The sequence below is a fragment of the Pteropus medius genome, unplaced genomic scaffold (assembly GCF_902729225.1).
Source record: "Pteropus medius unplaced genomic scaffold, Ma_sr-lr_union100, whole genome shotgun sequence".
In the NCBI taxonomy this organism is placed as follows: Eukaryota; Metazoa; Chordata; class Mammalia; order Chiroptera; family Pteropodidae; genus Pteropus; species Pteropus medius.
In genome coordinates, this window is record NW_024346667.1 from 24,590,189 (window position 1) to 24,611,438 (window position 21,250).

General features: G+C 30.8%; 1 protein-coding gene across 2 annotated transcripts in view; it reads right to left on the reverse strand.

The window, feature by feature from the left end:
• The window catches only part of FSTL5 (follistatin like 5), a 544,717-nt gene that overhangs the window by 234,182 nt on the left and 289,285 nt on the right, over positions 1-21,250 (reverse strand). For both annotated transcript variants that reach the window (XM_039876278.1, XM_039876277.1), the window contains exon 6: positions 14,657-14,777. In XM_039876278.1, the coding sequence (XP_039732212.1) occupies positions 14,657-14,777 (121 nt within the window). The remainder of the gene's footprint in view (positions 1-14,656; positions 14,778-21,250) is intronic.

The window sequence follows — 21,250 nt, forward strand, 5'->3', positions numbered from 1 at the left end:
CAAGAATAGCCCCATATAAAAGTTCAAGTGTCTAAAGTAGTATAGTGTCTCATAAGCTTCGATTCACAATAGCCTAATTGTGTAGGAAGGTTTAAGAAGCTTTTTTGAATGTACTAATTTAATTTAAATGTATCTAATTTAATTTATATACTTTGATAGGGCAAGCATGTTGGTCTCTATTTCAACATCCACAATTCAAGAAGAAAGCAAAGTAAAACAAAACAAAAAAAATGTGATCCTTAGAAAGATAAATTAACTTTTTTCAAATCGATAATAATAAAAAGCAATGTTAAGACAAAATTCTAGCCTTTTGCTTTTTATTTCCATGTTATTTATACTATACCATATTGTACTAACTCATATAGCAGAGCTATGTCTATGCAATGATTTTACACAGGTATCATAAAAATAAAATTTTATACCAACATTATCATATTGAATTTAATATCTTTTGAAATTCATTCGTCTATTATTGTTTCATTCATAAAATATGTATTAAGAACATATTATCTACTTAAATATTGTTGCCCCAATCCTAAAGGCATGCACGACCAAATATCTATAACATGTGAATATATCAGGTTACATAGCAAAGGGGAATTTAGGTTACAGATGAAACTGGGATTACTAATCAACTGATTTTGAGATGGAGAGATTATTCTGGAATATTGAGGGGCCCAATATAATCACATTGGCCCTTGTAAGTGGAAGAAGAAGGCATAAAAGAGAGAACTAGAATGGCGGCTTGAGAAAGGCTTGACCCAATGTTGCTGGTTTGAAGACAGAAGGGTGGAGCCATGAGCCAAGGAATGTGGCTCTGACATCTCTATTTTAGCCCTGGGGTACTTTTGTTAGATTTCTTATCTACAGTAATCTAAGGTAATAAATTTGTGCTGTTTTAAGCTTTTTTTTTTTTTTTTGGTAATTTGTTAAGGCAGAAATAGAAACAAATATAGATGTTATCTCTACACCTTGTGACCAAATCTAGAATTCTGAAAAATAATCAGAATTACAGCAGACTATGGTAAATGATATGGTGGAGAAATATGAATTAGCCTAGAAATACTTAGGCAAGTCCACTAAACACAGCATAAAAATTGGGAAGGAAATGAGACATAAAGGAAGAATATACTTTAATTAAGAAAAATGTGGAATAGTATTGTGGTTTAAGGTGAGTGATCAGCAGATATAAAGACTATAAAGCAAAAAAGAATGTAGTATTTTTGGATAGTAGGTCAGGATAGTAAGTTTATAGCTTGTGGATAAACAAAACAAAACAAAACAATAACAAAAAATTCCAAATTCCATAGGTGAATTATTTGACAGATAAATGCATTTAGAAGGGTGCACTCGATATCTTGAGGGCACTGAGGCCATTAAAATGATTTCAGGATGAGCTTTGCATTTTTGGAAAAAAATATTCAGGTAGAAAGGAATAGATTAAGAGAGGGCAACAATGGGTGCAGGGAAATCACATAGAAATGATGGCGGCCTGAACAAAGAGACTTGAAGAAGGATAGAGAAAAGGGACCAGATTTAGATATTTTAGAGAAAGATTCAGCATGGATTTTTAATTCTTTGAGTAACAGGGGAAAGGAAAAAATATATACTTTTGTTGCTCTAGCAACTGAGTATATCCTGATGTCATAGTCTAAGATAGAAACACAGAAATAGACATAGATGTTGACATGATATATACAGTGAATTTAGGCTTGAATTAATGGTACTGAAGTGTCAGAGGAGAATCCAAGTGACAGTGACCGGTAGGTCAAGGATGGATTATAGTTCTAGTGACAAGTCTGGTCTGGAGGTGTCTATTACATTATTAGAACGTATAGATCACAATTGCCAAAGAAGAGTAGGTTAGATGAGAAGAAGGAAAGTCATAGAGACAGCACTTGGAAGGACTTCAGCCTTAACATGCTGACTAAAGGAACTCATCATCAGATTGAGGAATGACCAACAATACATAGATTTCCAGGAGAAATGGTGGCTGGAAAATCAAGAAAGCAAGCATTTAAGTTGTAGGGAATGGTAAACAATTTCACATACTGAGGAGACACCAAGTAAAATAAGGATCGTAAACATTCCATTTGGTCTAGTAGCAAACAAGTTACTGTTGACATCGGCAAGAGCAGCTTCCTTGGAGTGGTAGCCTGGAAATTAGCTTTGAGGTGAGTACAGGAATAGCGAGAATAAATAACTTTAAAAGTTTACATAAGATGAGAATACAAATATGGTGTCAGTTGGAAGAAAGAATGCTCTTTAAGGGGGGAGAAACTGCGTCCTTAAAATTATTCATGCAAGGTAGCTATCATAATGTGAGAGATCAATGTTATACTATATAAAGACAGAATCGTTTTTAGACTCAAGTCTTAGAGGATGTAGTTAAAAAAAATGGATACAGAGAACAGGTGTGAGAAACATCATGAAATGTAGAAGTGTTTCTTTATATTGTCACTAGAGGTAATGAGAAAAAGATGAATGTGGATTCAGATAAAGGATAGATTTGTCTGGAAAGTATGACCTGTCTCTCTTTACTCCTCGGGAAGTGCATTTGATGCCAATAAACTAAATAAACAAAACTGACTTATAATGTATAGCTAATTGATTCTTAGGCACCTACAGCAATAGTAGAAAGCTCTCCATTCTACACAGTACATAAAAATTTTGGTAATAAAAGTCAATGTACCTTTTAATTCTTTGCATATACTTGACAAAGTAGTTGCAGATACATTTAATTTGGTATTTTTCAATTGTAATTAAATATGCTTAATATCAAATTTACCATTTTAAGCATTTTAAGTGTACAGTTCTATGGTATTAAGAACATTCACATTGTTATGAATCTACCACTGTCATTCATTTCTAGAACCTTTTATTTTCCCCAGCTGAAACTTTGTACCCATTAAACACAAACAATCTATTTTCCACTCCTTCTAACTCCTGATAACCACCATTCTATTTTCTGTCTCCTTGAATTTGATAGAATATTTCATGTAAGTAGGATCATACAATATTTGTCCTTTGGTGAATGGTTTATTTCACAATGTCCTCAAGATTCACCCATTTTGAAGAATGTGTCAGAATTTCCTTTCTTTTTAAGGCTGCCTAACATCTCATTTTGTTCATCCATTCATCCATCAGTGGACACTTGGGTTGCTTCCACAGTTTGCTATTGCAAATAATGCTGCAGTGAACATGGTAGTACAATTATCTCTATAGTCTTGTTTTCAGCCCTTTTGAGTATATGCCCAGAAGTGGAATTGCTGATCACATGATAATTTTGTTTAATTTTCTGATAATTTACCTACAATTTTCCTCATCAGCTGCACCATTTTATATTCCTACCAGCAATGCACAGGGTTCCGATTTCTTGCCAATACTTATTATATCCTGTTTTTCTTTTTCTTTTTTGGTTAATAGTTATCATAATGGATGTGAAATAATGTTTCATTATGGATTAGATTTGCATTTCCTTAATGGTTAGTGATGTTGAGTATCTTTTTGTTTGCCTATTGGCCATATGCATATTTTCTTTGGAGAAATGCCTATTCAAGTCTTTTGCCCATTTTTTAATTGGGTTGTTGGTTTTGTTGTTGTTGAGTTATAAGAGTTCTTCATAAATTCTAGATATCTCTCATCAGATGATTTGCAAATATTTTTACCATTCTTTGAATTGCCATTTCACTCTGTTGACAGAGCTTTTTAGATGCACAAAGTTGTTAATTTTGATAAAATCCAATTTATGTATTTTATGTCCAATTTATGTTGTTGTCATTTCCTGTACTTTTGGCACCTTAGTCAATAAATCATTGCCAGCCAAATCCAATGTCTCAAGCTTTTCTTCTGTTTTTTTTCAAGTAGTTTTTATAGGTTTAGCTCTTACTTTTAGGTCATAGATCCGTTTGAGATAATTTTTGTACACGGCATGAGGTAAAGATCTAGCTTCATTTTTTTAATTTTTATATGTGGATATTCAGTTTTCCCAATACTGTTTGTTCAAAAGACTGTCCTTTGCCCATTGAATAGTCTTGGTATGCTTGTTGGAAGATATTTGACCATGGATGTGAGGGTTTATTTCTGGACTCTCCATTCTATTCCATAAATCAGTCTTTACACTAGTACCATGCTGGTTTGCCTGTGGCTTTATAGTAAGTTTTAAAATCAGGAACTGTGAGATCTCCAAATCTGTCCTTCATTATCGGGATTATTTTGTTTATTTAGAGTCCCTTGAAATTCTACATAAATTATGGGATAGATTTTTCTATTTTTGCATAAAACATCAATTGGATATTGATAGGGATTGTATTGCATCTGTAGGTCACTTTGGGTTGTATTGAAATCTTAACTATGTTAATTCTTCTGATCCATAAACATGAAATGTCTTGCAGATATATTTTAAATCTATCACTTTTGCAACCTCTTTCTCCCCAATGTCAAAAATTTTTACAAATAAAAATTTAATATAAACGCAATTTGCTTTTAAAATGTTAAATTTACAGATCATTTTATAAATTGATAGATGAATATAATTAGATTCACAACTTTTTCAAGATAAAGAATTATACATTTCTATCTGGGATAGTGTTTTAGCTGGAACCTAGTTTTTTAAAAAGTAGTAGACTTTTAGCATCAAATATACTTCTTTTCTCCTTCTAGTGAAATCCAATTTTTAAAATTTTACTTGCTTAGATTACTGACAAGTTCACAACCATCTAATCAGTTATGCTCAACCAGGTATAAATTCTACCACTATTATAAGAACATGACAAATACAAGGTTTTTAAAAAAATATTATTAATCATTCAATTCTTTCACTAATAGATAATTTGTTCATATTACAAACAAGAGTAGTAAAAGGATACGGTCAGGGATGTATAAGAAATGAGCACATCCTGTGTAGATTGTTTTAGACAGTACCACTCTCTAAGAGCCTATCCAACTAACTTAAGGAATTTGCACCATAAATTTCTGACTATGATATAATTATGCATCCAATTCCTATAGAGAGATTTCAGGGTCCATTGAACTAGTAGACTCAAAGCTGACATGACACATACTTTCCTTCAACTATTCCTATGTTAGGTTATATTTTGTACAATATTAAAAATAGATTATTGACAACGATAATATCACGCTTAATTATCTCTTTCTATATGAAAGTGTGATAAAAGTTGAAAGCCAGTCATACACCAAATTTTACCATCCACATCAACATTCATGCAATGACACATAGCAGCCAAGAAAGCAGTGTCTGTATAGGGAGATGACAGATATTCACCTTTCTCTAAATATCTGAGGTCTCTGATAGATGGTACAAGAAACAATAGCTCTTAATGACCAAATTGGCATAGTTCAGTTCTTAACACTGAAATCATGTCTCAAAAAAAAACTGATGAAATTGTTCAAAAACTCTTTCAGTTCAAATCTACTAACACTTTTAGAGCTATACATTATCTAAATGTATGAATAGTCTTTCAACTGATACTGTTTCTATGGAGACAGTTATATACCATTACAAATTTTCATACTTTAGTATTTTCATACTAAAAAATATTAGTAATTTTTGTAAGCTATCTAGGCTTGAAGAAATGGTAAAAGGTCAAGTAACACAAATTATAAAATGAGTTATAGGGATAGGAAATATTAGATGCAATGTATTTTGCTTTATTGGATTCAGCAGCAGCCAAGAGTGAGTAGTTTATGAAAAAAAGCATGCAATTCTTTGCTAAAAGGGCAAAAAAGGTCACTGTGTAGCCTGGATTTTGAGGAATAATCTCAGTTAAAGTTGATAAATCCTACTATCTCTGTAAACTATCATAATGTCTCAAAAATCTTATATTTCAGCAGGTGATAACTCGACAAGTCATGTTTAAAATCAAAATAAAATCGTTCATAAATCTTAAAAGATTGAAAAACGCAAACTAAAGAGGCAGCGTTGTCTCACATGAATTTTTGTTTTTTGCTGGCATTGCTTATTTCGTATATCTATAACTATCTGTGTGAAAATGTGCTAATTTTTAAATTATAAAAACTAGGAATGCAGTGCTAATGTAAAATCTTTTCCAAACATGATGTTTAAATAAAGTTGTTTAATTACAACATGAGGTGATAACTAGAGAATATTTATAGGCAATGGTGCATGTAGCACTTTCATCTGTTGTTTAAACATAGTTGAAAAGTGTTAAAATATTTAATTATACATTTTTAGTGGAGTGTCAGAATGTCTCAAAATGTCTGCAAAGGGCATGATAATAATATACACCTTTAATGAGACTTTACAAAAGTAATTTTTTAAAAAATGTGTCAACTCTTAAATAAAAAAATCACACTCAATATAGCAGTAAGATAAATTGATCTCAAAAGAAAATGTTACTAATTCATATATTCTACCAAAGATGTAATCATTAGAAAAAATGTTGAGTTGTCACCTATGTTCTTTTCAGAATGTTCATATATACAGTTATAAAAGATGATTCTAATAAAATGAATTGTGTCCAAGGAAATATGAATTGTACATATACCATTAAACAAAATTGTAGGTTCAGATCTTTACTTTGCTCAACTAATTTAGTTTTCATTTTAATCTACATTTTTCTTCAGTAAGAAAAAATGTTAACCTTGTCCTACTTGAGTCACTCGAAAATTTTGCAATAAATTCCTTAGACTTATTTTCCTTAACAAAAAATTATTGTATCACATATATAAATTATTTCTACTATAGTAAAATGATATATTAATGTTTCTAGAGATAATGACAGTGTTTTTTAATTTGAAGTTTGACAAACCAAGAATTTTCATCAGTTAACTTACTTAGATGTCTTCTTTGTAAAATCACAGCAAACTTGTTAATAAGATTACTATTAATACTAAATTTGGATTATGAAATGTATATATTCTAAAAATTTTTGCTAGAAATTACCAGTCTTATCCTTCACCAAGTGTCTTAGGTCTTTTCTCTTAAATATTCCTTAAATCCACACCCTCTATTGACCCAGTTATCCTTGTTTAGTCTCCCCAAATTTATTACCTAGAGGATTGCAACCTGTAGTTAGTGGTGGTATGGTAAATGTTGAAAAACAAGTTCTCTGAGATGTGACAAGGTGACTTGCAGCAATTACCAATGTCTGTCGTGTAAAGGTTCCCACCATGGGCCAATTTCCAGTTTCTAATATAATATCACTGGGACAGCAAAACTCCTGAAAATGTAATCATTGATTTAAACACATCCCTGATGGTACTAATCTATTGTTCTTCCTGCTTCTGATCGTGCTTCTTAACTGCATCTTATACTCAGCTTCATAAATAATCTTCCTAAAGTTAGATCTGACAATTCCATATTGCTGCCAATATCTTGCTTATCGCTATGTAGATTATCCCAGATTCTCAATATTGTTTTCACTGTTTCAAGATCTAGCTGCTACTTCCCTCCTAAGGTTCATTTTTCATTAATTTCATTTTGCACTTCCATCTTCCTCAACGACCAAACTGCTTACAAATGTGTACATTTGCTAATGCATTTTTTTTTTTTAGAAAAGCTTTAATCTCCTTGATTTAAGAACTCCCATTCAGCGATATACTTAATTCAGAAGTTATTTCTGTTCAGAATCCATCCCTGAGATGGTCTCTTTTTTGTTGTCCCATGGTAGTTTATACAAGTCACTTTTATCTTATACAATATTATTTCATAATTCCTTTTTTCTGTTTAATTTCCTAGAGTTGAGAAGATAAACCATTTCTTATCTATCTTTATATTTGTAGTGACAAGCCTTGATAATGTCACATAAGAAAATAACAAATGTTGGTTGTTTTGTGTAAAGTTAATAATTGAAACATGAAATATTTATTTAAATATGTAAAAGTATGTAATTGATCACTACCCAGCTGATACATTTTAAACTATAATATATGTAAAATATACCACGCTTAATCTTCTTTTCCTGGCTTTCTTCTTTCTCTCTTCAATCTCTCTTCTCTCTGTCTCTCTGTCTCTCTCCTTTTTCTGTTATATCTTCTCTTTCTAATTTTTATTTTAGGTGAAAGTATTTATCCCTTTAGAATAGACAAGTACCATATACTAAGATGTCTAATTTACTTATTAACTTAGTAAAGTATTATTGTCATGAATGACCAATTATAGCAACATCAGAAGAAAGACAGTAGTCATTTAATGTCCTTCAGGCAGTCACTATAAATATGCATTACCTCTCAAGATGACTTGTAATCTGTAATGTCTATAATGCTTTAAACATCATAGATGTTTTTCTTTAGTCCTATTTGGTTGCCAGAACAACAAGGGTTGTTTGAATAACTGGTAAAAAGTTTACTGCAACTTGCTTTTTTTTTTTTTGTAGGAACAATTTCCATTAGGATAAACACATTTCACAGTGAGTACATTGCAGATGATATACAATATTCTGTGCCTCACATAATTCTCAGTCAGACAGCTAAGCAGCACTTGTTGTAGATGCCTTCTGTCCATTTTTGTTAAAAAATTTAGCTTAAATCTATTTTTAAATTGTCACCTAAGGACAAATATTTATCAGAAATTTAAGATAAATATACTTTTTATATTATAGAAAATGATCATTCCATAATTTACTAAGGATGATAGCAATGGCAGATTATGCTAAAATATTCATTCTCCAAATAGCATTGCAGAGATAGAGGTCCATTATAAAAGAATGAAGAGAGTTGTAATAGAATTTCCTTAAAAAATTAAACTTCGTTATTAGATAAAATTGAATACAACAATCAAAAGATTGAGCATTACTAACTAGCTAATAATCATCAAATTAATTATTTATATAAAAGTATAAAGATAAATGTGTATTAACAATTTATTCTGCTAATTCTTAAAATGCTTGCTAAAAACTCATTTGTTTTGGAATATATATAAAAGGGATCACCATAGAAAATATCATGCACTGAATTACTAAAACACATGTTAATAAGCTATTTTGCACATATCTTGTTAACATAAATACATACATATATACATGCATTTCTTTTCATTGTGATGATCCTGAAGCTCAACATAATATTTCAGTAATTCCTGAATATTAAAGACTTATTAGGTTATGTTCAGTGTAGTACGTTAATTCCCTTGTGGTTCTTAGAGGTAGCAATGTGCCAATATATCTGAAATTTAACTTTATATGTCTCAAATTTTGCATGGCTTTCTGTGTTCCCTGCTTTAATAAACAGTGTCATTGTTTATCTTGGTATGCAAGCTAAATAATTGGATATTATCCTTGATCCTACCCATTTCCTGCTATGCATTGCGGAATTGAGATGATTTTGCTAATAAGTTATTTTCCAAATATAACCACCTTCCTGAATTATTACTACTGACCCTCTAGTTCCGGCCCCATCATCTTTAACCTATATTACTGTAAGTCTTAAATCTGGTCACTAGAGTCTGCTATTTTTCTCAAATAAAGTTCTTTTATATACTAATGATCTAATATCTATGAATGATAACATAATATTTATATTTTATCGCTCTGGTTATTAGATGGTTCCAATAAGTAATACTTTATTACAGCAACTGTGATTTCCTAGAAAAATTAATTTTCTTTTTTCTTATACTGTCATTATCAAATCTATATTCCATTAAGATGTGTTTCACATAAAGAGAGATGGAATTTGAATATAATCATGAATACTTAGGTGATTTAAAATAACTTTCTCAAGGTTTTAATATTTCCAAATTTTAGAATCCTATTACCTATTTTTTAAAAAATAAATTAGTTTCAATATAAATGTTCACAGTTGTTACATTATTCTTGCACAAACCTAATTATTTTTATGCTTAGGAGAAACATCTTTCTTTGGTTCTTTTCACACATAAAGATCATTTCGAATTGATAGAAATTTATTTAAGTGTGACATTAGAACTATGGACTGCAATTCATATCAGTGTATTCAACTTTCAAGAATCTATCAAAATTATACAAACTCCTCATTTCATATAACATTAAAGTTTAGTATCAAAGTGAAAGCAATTTATAATTTAACTACAGAAATACGGTACATAGAAAGCATTTTCAAAACAAATACCCTTTCTTTGGGTAGTTAATTTAGTTGTCTAGAAATTCCAAATGAAAAAAAGTTCCTAAAATCAGTAATCATATAATAGCACATTGTCATATTAATAGAACTTGACTGTAAAAAGAAATAAATATAAACATCTATTTGAACATCATGTCTGAAATCAAGTGCCTCAATTCACATATTGACATCTTGTCTGTTGGCAAATCACTTGCATTTACCAACAGATTTAAAGCAAATATATAGTATCCCATGCAAATAAAACTGAATCAAAATTTTAATTTAATTTTGAGTCAGAAGAAAATAAAACATTGAATCTTTATAAGTTAATAATGAAACTATTAATCTTCTTTAATTATGTAAAAAAAAATCTATATACTACACTAAAACTATTTAAGACAATAAAATGCCAGGGTGAGGAGTATCCATAAACTTACCGGAAGACTTACAATTTCCTCTAAGTTTTTAAAACTATGTCTTTGATTTCAATTTAAATTTATTGAATCCCATTAAATAGATTTCCATGTGTTTTCATCAAACAATGGATGATAAAGAATATTTGATGCTCACACTAAGAATTTATTTTAAATATCTTAGTAAAACCAAAAAGTTTTTAATAATAACAAAAATTCTGAAGAAAAATTAAGAATACCATCTTATGCCTATTAGAATATATAAAAATAATTCATGTTATCCAGAAAAAAAGGCATTTTCTATTTTGTAGAAAACATTATAACTACTGTAATAACACCATAATAATATAATTAATAGTTGATGGTGTGCTGTTTTGCTATTAATTTTTTCCTGTTTGCAAATTAGGCTTTACTTTTTTCCATTTTATACCATAGCAGAAAAAATAATAAACTGCAAGTCAGGAAATCTGTCTATCATTGTATATACCAGTAAATAATGGATCAAGATAAGTTTCGCAACTCCAGCCTTACTGTATTCTTCCAGATATTCATTTAGGGACTTTGTAGTTTTCTGGGCTTTCTTTTTGTGAACTATCAGAGGTAATGCATTCTGGATGTAAAAAATGATTACTTTTTACCCTTACTATATCTGTCATTTTTATCACTGAGAGTATATATTCTTAAGGGAAAGAAATCTCATCTTTTCAACTCATTTTAGCGATCACGACATTCCATACACATAGGTACTTACTACATAATTTTTGAAAAGATTGTTTTCTCATTATTGTTATATATTTTTATTCATGATACTACCTTAGTATTTTATGATAGAGTGACTTTGTAAAATCATGTCATTATACAAAGCCTGTCACTAAACTTCACAAAATCTAGGTTTAGTTGTAAAGTATTATAGTAGATAGAGAGAAAGCAATAGATATGTTTTCTATTCACATTTAAGTAAAAATATCTTCTTGCTAATGCAGACACAATCTGTATAAGTTAGTATTGCTATCTCTGAAGGGTCATTATATATAGCTTGATGATCTGTTTACACAAGGTTGTAGCACTGAAAATATAACACCTTCCAGAAAACTGCTTGGTGAGACCATAGGAATATTAAAATATGCTATATGTTTCCAGCATTACTTATAAAAACATTATCTTCTCTAAATGATTAGGTTAACATCATTTTTCATAGTTAAAGAGATAGTTTTGTGATTATCAAAAAAAAGGCAGCTTATAATATCATTGTTGATTGCAAGAGCTTTCATTACCTAATATCTTTATGACTCAGAATATTAACAAAGTAGACTTTTCGTGTAATGTATAATTTTGCCCTAATGGCAGAATCATTACAATATTTATTAAATTCATTGCATTTACCATAAATAATTTCCATAAAATTGTTACCATATTATCTTCCAATAGCTAACAAAACCCCACACACTGTCTTTTATCCAAATTTCATAGGTCCTAATACAATCTAGTTCCTTTATAGACAATGTTTTACTATTTATTGAACATTTTTATTGACGATTCAGATTTCTAAATTGCAGAATTTTATTTATCAGAACAATATACTGACTACCTTGTCTTCTTTAGCAACATCAAAAATATTGCCCAAAATAGTATTTTTCCTCGTGATAGGTGCATGTAGCAGTATTTTGTGCAATATTCTTATCTACTGCTATTACCAGAGATCATTATTCAGACTTTGCTGTGTTTTCATAAAAATAACATATTATTTACTTATTTTCATTTTTTTTAGTTTCCAGCTTCATTATTATACCATAAACAATAATTATATTTTTAATAAAAAACCCTATCCGTTTAATTCTTACTGATGTTCGATCAATGATATACCATTAAAAATATTTTCTGCTATTGCTACATATGTCAACTACTATTATTTAGTCAAATCCATGCATTCTCACAGTATGGGACTGGGGGATAAGAGTTGGTAGATAGACTGATTTTTTAAAAAGTTGGTAAAATGGTAATAATAATTGATATATTTTTATAGAATTTCAGACCTGGGGCATCTTGCAGGTAGACTAGTTTCTCTGAATACACCAGTATGTCATGCACTTCAGTTTTTATTTATGCTATTCTTTTTGTCCATCTCTCATTTCTCATCTCATAAGTCCAAATCTACTCAGCCTGAAGATTAATTCAATTGCTACCATCTTCATAAAATCTCCTTTATTCTCAAAGTTGGAGATTATATTCTCAATTCACTTAATATCTTATATAAGCCTCTCTATAACATTTATCCCTTTCTATTTTGTATGATTGTATTAAATATAATGTAATATAAATAATTTCTTCCCTCATAAACCATAATATCTTCTCTCTGTCATCCTGAGCACAGAAAACAATATTTACTACATAGTGAAGTTTAGTGAAAAACACTCAGACTTTATAATTAGTTTGACATAGGTTTTTTTAGGTTATTTTTAATTTTTCTTATTAAAAATTATTGAGGCAACATTGATCAATAAAATTAAATAAGTTTTAAGTGTACAATTCAACAGAATGTCATAGGTACATGGCATTGTGTGTTCACGTCCAAAGTCATGTTTCCTTCCGTCACCAAATATCTGACCTCTTTTACCCCAATGTACCTCACCCATTCCCCCCTTCCCTCTGCTAACCACTAACCCACCCTCCAGTTTCTATGAGTCTCTATTTCTCATGTTTGATTATAAACTCAGCCACTTAAGTCTTAACTTCTTTGTATTTCAGTTTCTTTATAAAACATAGAATAATAATGCTACTTTCTTGGTATCTTTGAAAAACAGTCTAACCTTGCAAACAATTTTAAAGGATAACTGTTTACTGACTCATCTCACCCTGTATTCTGCCTTGTCATTTAAAGTGAAAATGCATTTTAATTAAATCTGAAGAACACACTGAAATTTTTCCTTATAATTTTTAATGTGCTACTATTTCACATATATTAATTTGCTTGTATCAAGTATTACATAAAATATAATTCAATGTTTTAATATAAAGTTATCATGTGATAAGTACAATTATTTATATAAATTTTCAGAGATTTCAATAATGTCTCCAATATCAGACTGCTAATAGATGGCCGAGACATAGTTCAAAAAAAAAAAAATCTTTTTATAACAAATACAAATCCTATATTCTGCTCTTTAAAATAAATATATGTATATGTGTATATATATATATACACACACATACATACATATGATAAATATATATATATTTGAAAAGCAATATGTAATGCATGTGTATGTATAGCAGGTTGGATATATGTATACATATAAAATATATAATGTATATGTATGTACATAAAGTTTTGGATTCATTTGCTAAAATGATTCTTTGGTTCTTCGGTTATTCTCAAATGTCACCAGTTAATTTATTTTTTTTTTCTTTTTCTGGCAAACAGCTCCTAAACCTTTCTTTTCTAGTTTTTGTCTCTTAGTCTTATCTCTGAATTATTTTCAAAAGAATAAAAGAATAACGGTAGAATATTTTTAACCAAATCATCCTTATAACTGTTTTATAAAGCACAAATAGTCTATTTTAAGAAATATTTATGCAATTTAAACATATATATTATTCTAAATTAACATAAGTATAATTTTCTATTATTATGCCAATTCTTATTAAAATATATGCATACTCCTGTTATTGTAATTTAGCTTCTCAATAAAGTAAAAATAAAGTCACTTTGTAAATAATCAAATTGTTTTTGATACATGGTGACAATTGGTCAAGTGCTGTTCCTGCTCTAAACAACTTTGAAAGCAGCATTGTGGAATTAATATCTTAAACTAGAATCTGGGTTACCAAATATTTCCATCTCTTCATTTCAGAACCAGTAAATCCCCTAGTTTCTTCATTTTTTAAATTTTTCCATTGAATGTTTATTTTGAGAATATTAAAACACAAAAAAGCTATATAAATATTATTATAAGTTCCAGTAAAACCTTCATGTAGATTCAGTCATTTTAACATTTGGCCTCTCTCTATCATTTTTCTTAGTCTAGTTTCAATATACCCAGACACTTAATTATCTCAATTATATGACTTCTCTTAAAAAAAAAAACAGCTTGTATTCTGAGATCAAGCAAACATACCATATTGTGTAAAGATAATAGGGGAAAAAAAAAAACAACAACAACAGGAATTAGGGAATGAATCATACTCACGAAATGTTCTATAAAATTCTTCAAGAGCCAGGTGCTTGTCAGAGTTAAAATCATCATATTTCAGTAGATCATACAAAGTACAATCTGAAAGATCCTTGCCAAGTTCTTCCTGTTTTATCACCTGACAAGAAAATTATAACCATATAATTACAACTGTGTTTTTACATTTATATAGAAATTACATTTCTATACTATAATTAATTATATGTAATAATCATTTAATAGATTATTTTAAGTGTGCAGGTCAGAAAAGAACTGAATCTTGTGAAAAATTTGGTTTTCAGTTACTAGATAATTATTTGTAATAGTTTCGAAGATATAAAGTTATAAAGACGGCTACTTAGAGTTTAGTCTAAACTTTTGAATACAGAAATCTTCCATGACACAGAAAATATAAATATTAACCTTTTATTTTGTATTTCACTCATTTTCTTTGCTACATTTATACTGACTCAAGGAAATACCTCCACATGAAAATTGCCTCTTATGTCTCCGTGACCTATGTCAAAATAAAACAGGGCTCTTTTCCAACAAAACTAGTGAGGTAGTTTGTTCCAACTTTCGTTCTTGTATTATTTGTGAAAAATGAAGTTAGACTTTTTTTCTCCTCTGTCTAAACTCCTCCCCAGCTGGAAGCGAAGCCATTTGGGATTATGCATTAACTCCCTTGGTCACAAAGGAGCTATTAAGCAAATGACTGTTTCCAGCAGCCAGATAGAATTAATGCACCGATTGATGATGAAAATTTATCCAAGCGTGGGTGAGGAAAATCATCAAAGTGCTTTTCTACTCTGTGCTCTGTCCTATGGACAGAGGCTGTAGGTTTTTTATATACTCTACTGCATTTGACTATTGCCTGTCATATAAAAGAGCTCCCCAAGATTTTTCAAACATTCTCATCCATTCTGGGGAGCTGTATATCTGCTCCATGGTCTTTCATGTTCTCCCACATACAGACTCAGTAGTTTGCACTGCTTGGAGCTGTGCTTCAAAGTGTATTTTTTAAGAGGTTGAGCAGTGTAATCAGAAAACATAGGCTATAAAGTCAGCCAGCTCTGGGTTCAGGTCCTGCCAAAACCACTTAATAGCTCTATGATTTCTGGCAAATTACTTAACCTTTTCTCCATCAGAAATTGAAGATAATAATATCTATTCCTCACAGTTGTTTTGAAGACGTTATACAAACTCACACACACACATGAACATGCACACATACACATATAGACACGTACAAGACAACATAAAACACTCAAAAGTAATAACTTAAAGTTAAAAATAATGGCTTTTTTGTATAACGTGTTTCTTATTCAAATAATTCACTGCTAAATATAACTTCTACAATATAATGGGTTCTCTGTTCTTTTATATTGTATTCAAATTTAATTTGTTAAGGTGATATTTTCTGCCTTAGAGGAGAAAAATGTCAGAAATATTTATCTGCTTTAACTTGACCATATAAATAGATATCGTTGATAGTGAGTATTAACAGGTACACTTGGGGACAGTCCAGTTGGAGGGATTAACAAAGCCACCTAATGGCTGAAGCCATCTCTACTATAAGCCTAATGGGAAAACATATATTGCTTTTTTGCTTAGAAAGCGACAGAGCTCTCAGTCATCCTCCATCTGTTATGTGTTAGATCATGGAAAATGACTTTTCTTGGGTCAGAGGGGAGATGATGTATTTGATCTTACCTTGCTATGCTCTTCCCAAAGATCTATAATGCTATCATTATGGTAATTTGGGGATGTAGTGACACCAGCTTTTCGTCAGTTATTTTAATAATACTTTTAGTGGCATTTATTCTTATACCTTTTTATAATGAGATGAAGATAAAAGAGAAAGTTGGGGGGAAAGCTTTCATCTATTTCTCATATTTATTTCTGTTCTAATATTTTACTCAAATTAAATCATGCATTAGACCAAGAGAACAAACTTCTACCTTTTTCCTAAATGTTGACTGTGGCATAAGACAGCTTGATCTTGAGTTATCATGATTATAGAAATTAAGCTGGGCATGCATTTTTAATGAGAGTGCCTTAGAAAAGCTCATGGTCTCGTTAGTGACCTTTCTAAAGAAAACCTTGTTCATCTGTACTATGCCATGTCTGTGTACAGAAGAGAAGCAGTTCACTCTCTCATTCATTAATATGCTAAATATATGTTTTCCTCATTTATTCCATTTTTGATCAATGAAATAGGCTACTTAAAACATACTTCCTTGTAACTTTTTTCCTTCTGTAAGTTTCCTGATGGGAATCTGGCATAGTCCAGGGTGTTCCAAATCAGGGAAGTACTTTCCTATGAACTTGCAACAGTATGGAATAATTTCTTTAGATACATAGAGTTTTGATAGCCTTAAAGTGATATGTTTGACTGTTGAGAAGAAAGTATGATAGAAAATATAAGTAGATTTCCCTCCCCAGTGCATTGTGCTACATTAAGCATTTTTTTGGCCCAGGGGATACAAACTTGTAGGGCTTTGAAAGTTAACTGACCTTCTTTTATTTTCTGTCTGGCACTGGTTTCGAAAACTTCCCCCTTAGGCTCCTCATAACACACATGTTACTTCTGAACTAGTGATCCATGATAGGACCAGAGTCACTGAATATATTGTCATTGAAGTATATATGATGAAACTTTAGTCGAGGATGCCACCCATATTCTCATGTTTTCTATCATAGGGTATTGAGGATGTTTCCCAAACTTACCTGTGTTTTGGTGAACTTGCTAAGACTACAAAAAATAAATTTTTTTTCTTGATTAGAGATCAAATAACATGAATCTTAGGCTCCATTGAGGTTAGAGTCAGTGTGACAAGATACAAATATCGAGAGAATGTATGTCATCAAGGGACCTCAGACACACAGCATCCAAGAGAAGGTACACTTAACGTAAATGTAATAGAACTGTCACAGTTGCACATAGAATTGTAATAACTCAGAGGTGATTCAATATTTGGTACTATATTCTTTTTTGTTCCAAAATTGAAAATTAAAACGAAAATAAGCAGAAAGTCTCTCCCGAAAGTAAAATATTTTATTTATCATTGTCTCTCAACCATTCAAATTCCATTCTACAAATCATTTTTGACAGTCTACTATGTGTCAGGCACTGTCCTAGGTTCAGAAAATGGCCAACAGAAAGACATACAAAAATCCCTTCCATGTGGAATTTACATTCTAGTGAAAGGGAAGCAAAGAAAAATACAAGTTAAACAAAGCGTATGTCAGATTAGATTTAGAAAACAACTGATAGGAAGACATACTAAAATCCCTCCCATGTGGAATTTACATTCTAGTGAAAGGGAAACATAGAAATATGCAAGGTAAACAAAGAGTATATCAGATAATAAGTTATCTCAAAATAAATAAAACTAGCAAGGGAAAAGAGTATCAGAGGTCATCGTAGAAGATTGTCTCCCTGATATAGAGATGCATGGGTACTAGATTTCTGGAGATATGGCATGACTTGGAAATCCAAGATTATTATACTGACTCATAAAATGTGTAACATACATGACATTGATTTTGATGATCTCAAGGCAGGTCTTATTGATGAGACTATGGCTCTGGTGGGATAGGAGAACAGAAGAGTGGAATATGCCTGTTTTATGTTTTTTTTTCTATGATCTCCTTGGTGGAGACAGGTGAGAATGGCAACTGTGAATTCATGGACAGATAACCGCTCATATTCAAATTATCTGATTTCTTTATCATCTTTTTCAAACTGTTTTTCTCAAGCTAATTATGACCATGTCAATGTCACAATAGTCTTAGTGGAATGAGAGCTCAGTATTTCTCTATTTTAAAGAAAGTCGATCATGTTTGTGAAGTTGAGGAGTCAGATATATTCACTTCTCTCCTTGGAAAATATGTAGATTACATCAAAGCATAAGAGTCAGGAAAAAAAAAAAATACTCCCTTGGTAGGAATACCCATCTCCAGATGTTAGCTTTAAGATTCTCCCACAATCTCAGGATGGGTTAGCTCTTCTACAACTTTGAACACTTTTCTCATCTACTTTCTTCCTTTCTCCTCCTCTGCCTTCCTCTGCCTCCATGGACTTAATATTCTAGAGAGGATCAGTGGGAAGGTGTAATAAAAAATTAAATAAATAAGATGATTACAGATTGTAGCAGTGCTCTAAAAATAAATAAGGTGAAAGTACAGAGTATACGATTAATATTATAGCTATAATTATTTTATCATATATAACTGATGCTATCTTGCAAGAGGTATATTAAAAAGATTAAATAAAAATAATTAAATTTTCTAAGTTTTCTTTTAGGTTTCCTAAAATGCCTAACAGATTAGAAAATGTTAAAAATATAAAATAAGGCCAACATTTAACTCTTTTAGAAGACCAGCGGAAGAGATAACATATTAACTTCTGGTGGGAAGAAAAGTATTTTATTTGTAAAGCATTCTGTGTGGCTCACAGAGGTTCCCTGAACACGCATTTCAAACTTTCACATGTACCTTGCCATTTTCAAGGAAAGATGCTACAAATAATATGTTTAACATTTTTAAAAACTAAATTTTAATTTTCCACTTGTCTTGTGTATATACTAAACATGTTTTTAAAAATCTGAAACTAGTTACTGATGTTTCCAGATAAAATTGCAAGTACTGTTTTTTAATCATAGTCCCTAGCTGCGCTTAAACCATTACAGGCTCTACCTTTCTCTAAGTGCTAATTGTTGTTATTATTATTCTGAAATCTTTAGTACTTGAAGGAAAATTCCCAGTAGTACTGAAATCTATAAACTAGCATTGCCAGTGCTATTCTAAGTCAAACACTTGGTTTCTGCTGCCTTTTTTGAATACTTGATAGGTTTATAAGCTTTTAAAGTGTTAAATAGGATTAATTAACGTGGCATTTCCTGGTAGTCTTCACTAACCATTTTTCTCAATCCATCAAGTGCTTACTTATTTGTATTTAATTTGTCCTCATTGAAATTGCTTTTTATCTATGAGACAAAATAATTCTTACAGATCTCATACTAAACAAAAATGCTTACTAGACATCAGAACCTTTTTAAAATCATTAAAATTCTTATAGGCTTTATCAACTCAAAATTATTAAGGATTCATTTACTATGTAACATTTCTAATAATTTTTACTAAAACTGTTATGTACAGAGGTTGTAAAAATGCCAATGCCATGACCAGACTGTAAGCTTAAAAATATCGAGTCTTATTTATTCCTACTTTTTATTTAATTTCGTAAATGTATTCACATATGGTAGTCATTGAGCAAATAGCTTTTTAAGTCAAATATGTATAACATAATAATCTAAATCCTGTGAACAAGTAGTTCTTTTTATTATTTTAATAAAGAGTTGGCATGTGTGCCCATTAGGGAAATATTTCATTCTCATATGAATTCCTAATGTGAATCAGCTTATTAAGATGACAAAAATCTAAATGAAGAAAAAGCTAAATCAATACACTCAATACAGCTGCTTATTTAAACTCAGAATCGCAAGAGAATGACTTGCTTACTTAAATTCCACCGGTGGTTATTTAATGAAATGGGGAGAGACCTAAGGAACAGATTTTCCAAGCTGCTAATACCATTTCACCTCAAGAATCCTATATCCGCTGCCTGTAAATTAATTAAACAAGGTGACTGTTAGACTGAGGTGGCTCTAATGCAATGGTGCCTACATAAGCAAACAAGAATCTAAGCTTATAAGTGTCTCAAGGTTACTGAATTGAAACCCAAGGACAACCCATCACAACCATTTGGTTTTAAGCTATAGCCAATCAATAATTTCCTTAGTTTGCTTTCACTTTTTCTGTATAAAAGATTTTCCCCAGTTCCCCTCTGTGAAGTGCTTCTAACCTCTTCTAGTTTGGCTACCCATTTCAAAATTATCTTTGCTCAAATAAACTCTTAAAATATTAACATGCCCCAGCTTATCTTTTAACAATGCTAACGAACTCAAGGGTATCATTGCAGTGAGTGATGTCTGCCTGTGTATCACCTCATCTTACCATGAATATCAAATATATAGGACCATAATGCAAGAAATAGAGAATTGTCCATTCTCCTCCAATAGACAATCTGGACAAATTCTTTTGTGCTTTCACACACTGGTTCACCTCCAAGATTCCATAAATTCAATCTTCCCATATTGCTGTGAACATTTTCCAATCTGACCCAATTTCTATTTCTGTCCAACTCAAACCTCTCAAAGTGCCCTCTGGGAATCTTCCTCTCTGATCAGAAAATTCTCTTTTGCCTTTTATTTCTTATAATAACATGTTCTTCATCATATTAACTAGAAAATTCTGACTGCCCCTTAAGAAAACCATTTGTCCAATAATTTTAACAATTGGAGGATAATTACTCTCAGACCAATTCTATCTCAGTGCAAAAAAGATAGTAAATAATAAATGGTTCCCCATTGGCTCATTTAGATTATTTCCTCTTCCCAAATCAGTCTTTGCCAGACAGATGATAGATAGATAAGTGATATATAGATAGATACATAGATAGATACATAGATAGATGATACATACATACATACATACATACATACATACATACATACATACATAATAGATAGATTAGGTGATAGATGA